The 2,568-nt window shown below is 33.4% G+C and overlaps 1 protein-coding gene across 1 annotated transcript in view; it reads left to right on the top strand.

Moving 5' to 3' along the window:
* Window positions 1-2,197, top strand: part of LOC115874849 — a gene marked incomplete at its 5' end in the record, with an annotated part of 35,636 nt that extends 33,439 nt beyond the window's left edge. The window contains one exon of the mRNA XM_030890148.1: window positions 2,022-2,197. Coding sequence (XP_030746008.1) covers window positions 2,022-2,197 — 176 coding nt within the window. The remainder of the gene's footprint in view (window positions 1-2,021) is intronic.
* Window positions 2,198-2,568: the final 371 nt, after the last annotated feature.

Genomic DNA, 2,568 nt, shown 5'->3' with positions numbered 1-2,568 from the left:
TTTATGATAGATCTTGGTAATTTGTTTTAACTTTAAATTTAATATTTATTAAACGAATCCAGTACATTTTAGACGTTTCAATCAGTACACTTTTTCCATACACCTCCCTTTTGATATCTCTTGTTCTGGGCATATATTTTACTTAATTATTTACTGAGCTAGCTGGAACCTATTTGTAACGGAACCTGGTGAACCTGAGTTCCATTGTAAACTTTTTCACCCAAGGTGGCGTTATATGGGAGAAGAAAGGCTACCAAAGAATATAATGAAATGCATCCCAACTGGAAAAAGAAAACGAGGAAGACCCCGAGAGACATGGTTAAAGAGGGTAACAAAGGCAATGTCATTGCGCAATTTACAAGCCGATGACTGGATGGACAGAAGGCAATGGCGGCAAGGAACCAGAAGGCGGATCACGCTGTAGAACCGGACTTAAAAAGTATTTATTCATAAATTAAATTAAATTCCTATAATACTGTTTTAAATCTGTATTACATTTATCTAACATTTATTTAGATGTTCGATCCTAACTATGAAAAATTATTAAACCTACGTGAAATGTTTGGTGAGGATTTTGTGAGGATTTGACATTCTTGTGAGGAAAACGGTGAGCATTTTAAGAACTAATTTCGGGTAAAATCGCATTTTCCGATTGACAGCACTACCATTCATTATCATACCAACACTACAGTGAACAGGTTGTGTTTATTGTCGGCGTGTTTGTGATTGTGTCTTTGATTCACACAAATTGTCAGGTAAATAATTTAAAAGTTTCTTGGGGGGTTTATAGATATATAAAGTGCACTAAAACTCGACTTCTATTTAAAATACAATTTTAAAATTACAAGTCATTCAAAACTAAACTTATGACATGAGCCTGACAGTTTTTCAGGTATTCACAGGTGGAGGTGTACTCCGATAAATATATATTAATTATAAGTACATTTATATGATTATCTCGAAATGTGCTTTTTTTTACTGACTTTATTTAGACTTTGTCAATTTTTAAAAGCGCATTAGGTCTTAGTGCTCTTTTGATTTAAATTATGAATATGTATACTTCTTAGTATTTCGTTACCTGCATTTACCCTTTTTATGCCGCGTCATTTTTTTAATTGGATTTTTTTTCTTTTAGATAACCCTACCTTTAGAATTTCAAACCGAACCGGAAAATCGTATTGTTTTAGATCAGGGCATCGAACAGGGCAATACTATAAACTCGATTATGGTAAATTTAGAATATATTACTCCAAAAAAATCCTTTATGGGTATTTCGCCACTGCACTGCAAGAAAAATCTACAAAATAAAGTAGCTATTTTTTGTAAACACTTCTGCGTTAAACCTAAACGGACACTGCTTGTCAGAAGTTATGTTTACAGTAATAAAAATTTGCCTAACAAAGAAAACAATGTTTAACGTTTCGGAAAGTTTATCTCTTTCCGTCGTCGGAAGCAAAAAAAAATCAGAAATCAAGAAAAACCAGAATATCTCAGTTTGGATGTCAACGAACCAAATTTAACAAAATATTTGGATATAATAAGGTTTAACCATTATAACAAAAAGTTCTCCAAAAAGTTGATCCTTTTTGTTTTAGTCTTTCAATGATTCTGTTGAAGTAGATCAAGGTCGCCCCAAAAGAAAAATCAGATTACTCAACTTTGACCAATGAAAATAATATGACTCAACGTTCGAATGTCGAAGTAAGCTGAAACTATTTTACAAAAAATATTTAAAATTTTCACCGTTTTGTTCGTGTTTCAGGCTACTGAATAATTTACTGTTGAAGTAGATAAAGAATGCCCTACCAAATTACACATAAAACGAAAATGCTGAACGGATGTAACAAAAAATACCGCATTTCACTCAAATGAAAGTGATGTTGACTACACCGATTCTGATCCGACTTATTCACAGAAAAACTATCAAACTAGGTATTCTTTTCTGAATGATATACCATCAAAAAACATCCCAGTGTCTGAAAAGGGTTTGTCTTCGAATTCATCTTCCGATAATTCTTCAGAGTCGTCTACAGATGAAGAAAATCTTCAAGAGAATGTTCACAAGGGGAGGAAACGTTCTAGAAATCCAGAAAAATGGAAGCAAATTAAGGCCAAAAAACAGTGGGAAAACTTACAAATCATTATCCAAGTCCAAGAAACAAATTCCAGAAAGAACAATGAAATCACCTTGTCCTGAGAAATGTTGATTAAAATGTGGTGATAATATTGATACGGAAAATCGAACAGCGATATTCAATAGTTTCTGGAAACTTGGGGATATTAATAAGCAACGCGCATTTGTTGGGTCATGTATGTAAAACATAGTTCCCGATACAAATACACGAATGCCGAAAGCCCTAGAAATGCCAACCAGGCTTTTTACTTCACAGTAAATGGTTTGCCAATACGAGTTTGCAAAACATTTTACAACAATACCTTGGACATATGGGACAAGATAATTCGCACTGTAAGGATTAAGATGGGTGAAAATGGATTTCTACAAGATGACAATCGGGGAAAACACAATCATTACCTACAAATTGATCCAATTCTTAAGGAGGATATCAA

Source organism: Sitophilus oryzae, unplaced genomic scaffold (assembly GCF_002938485.1).
Source record: "Sitophilus oryzae breed Bouriz unplaced genomic scaffold, Soryzae_2.0 scaffold_1300_pilon_pilon, whole genome shotgun sequence".
NCBI classification, from domain to species: Eukaryota; Metazoa; Arthropoda; class Insecta; order Coleoptera; family Curculionidae; genus Sitophilus; species Sitophilus oryzae.
This window is presented reverse-complemented; position numbering and strand designations above follow the sequence as displayed.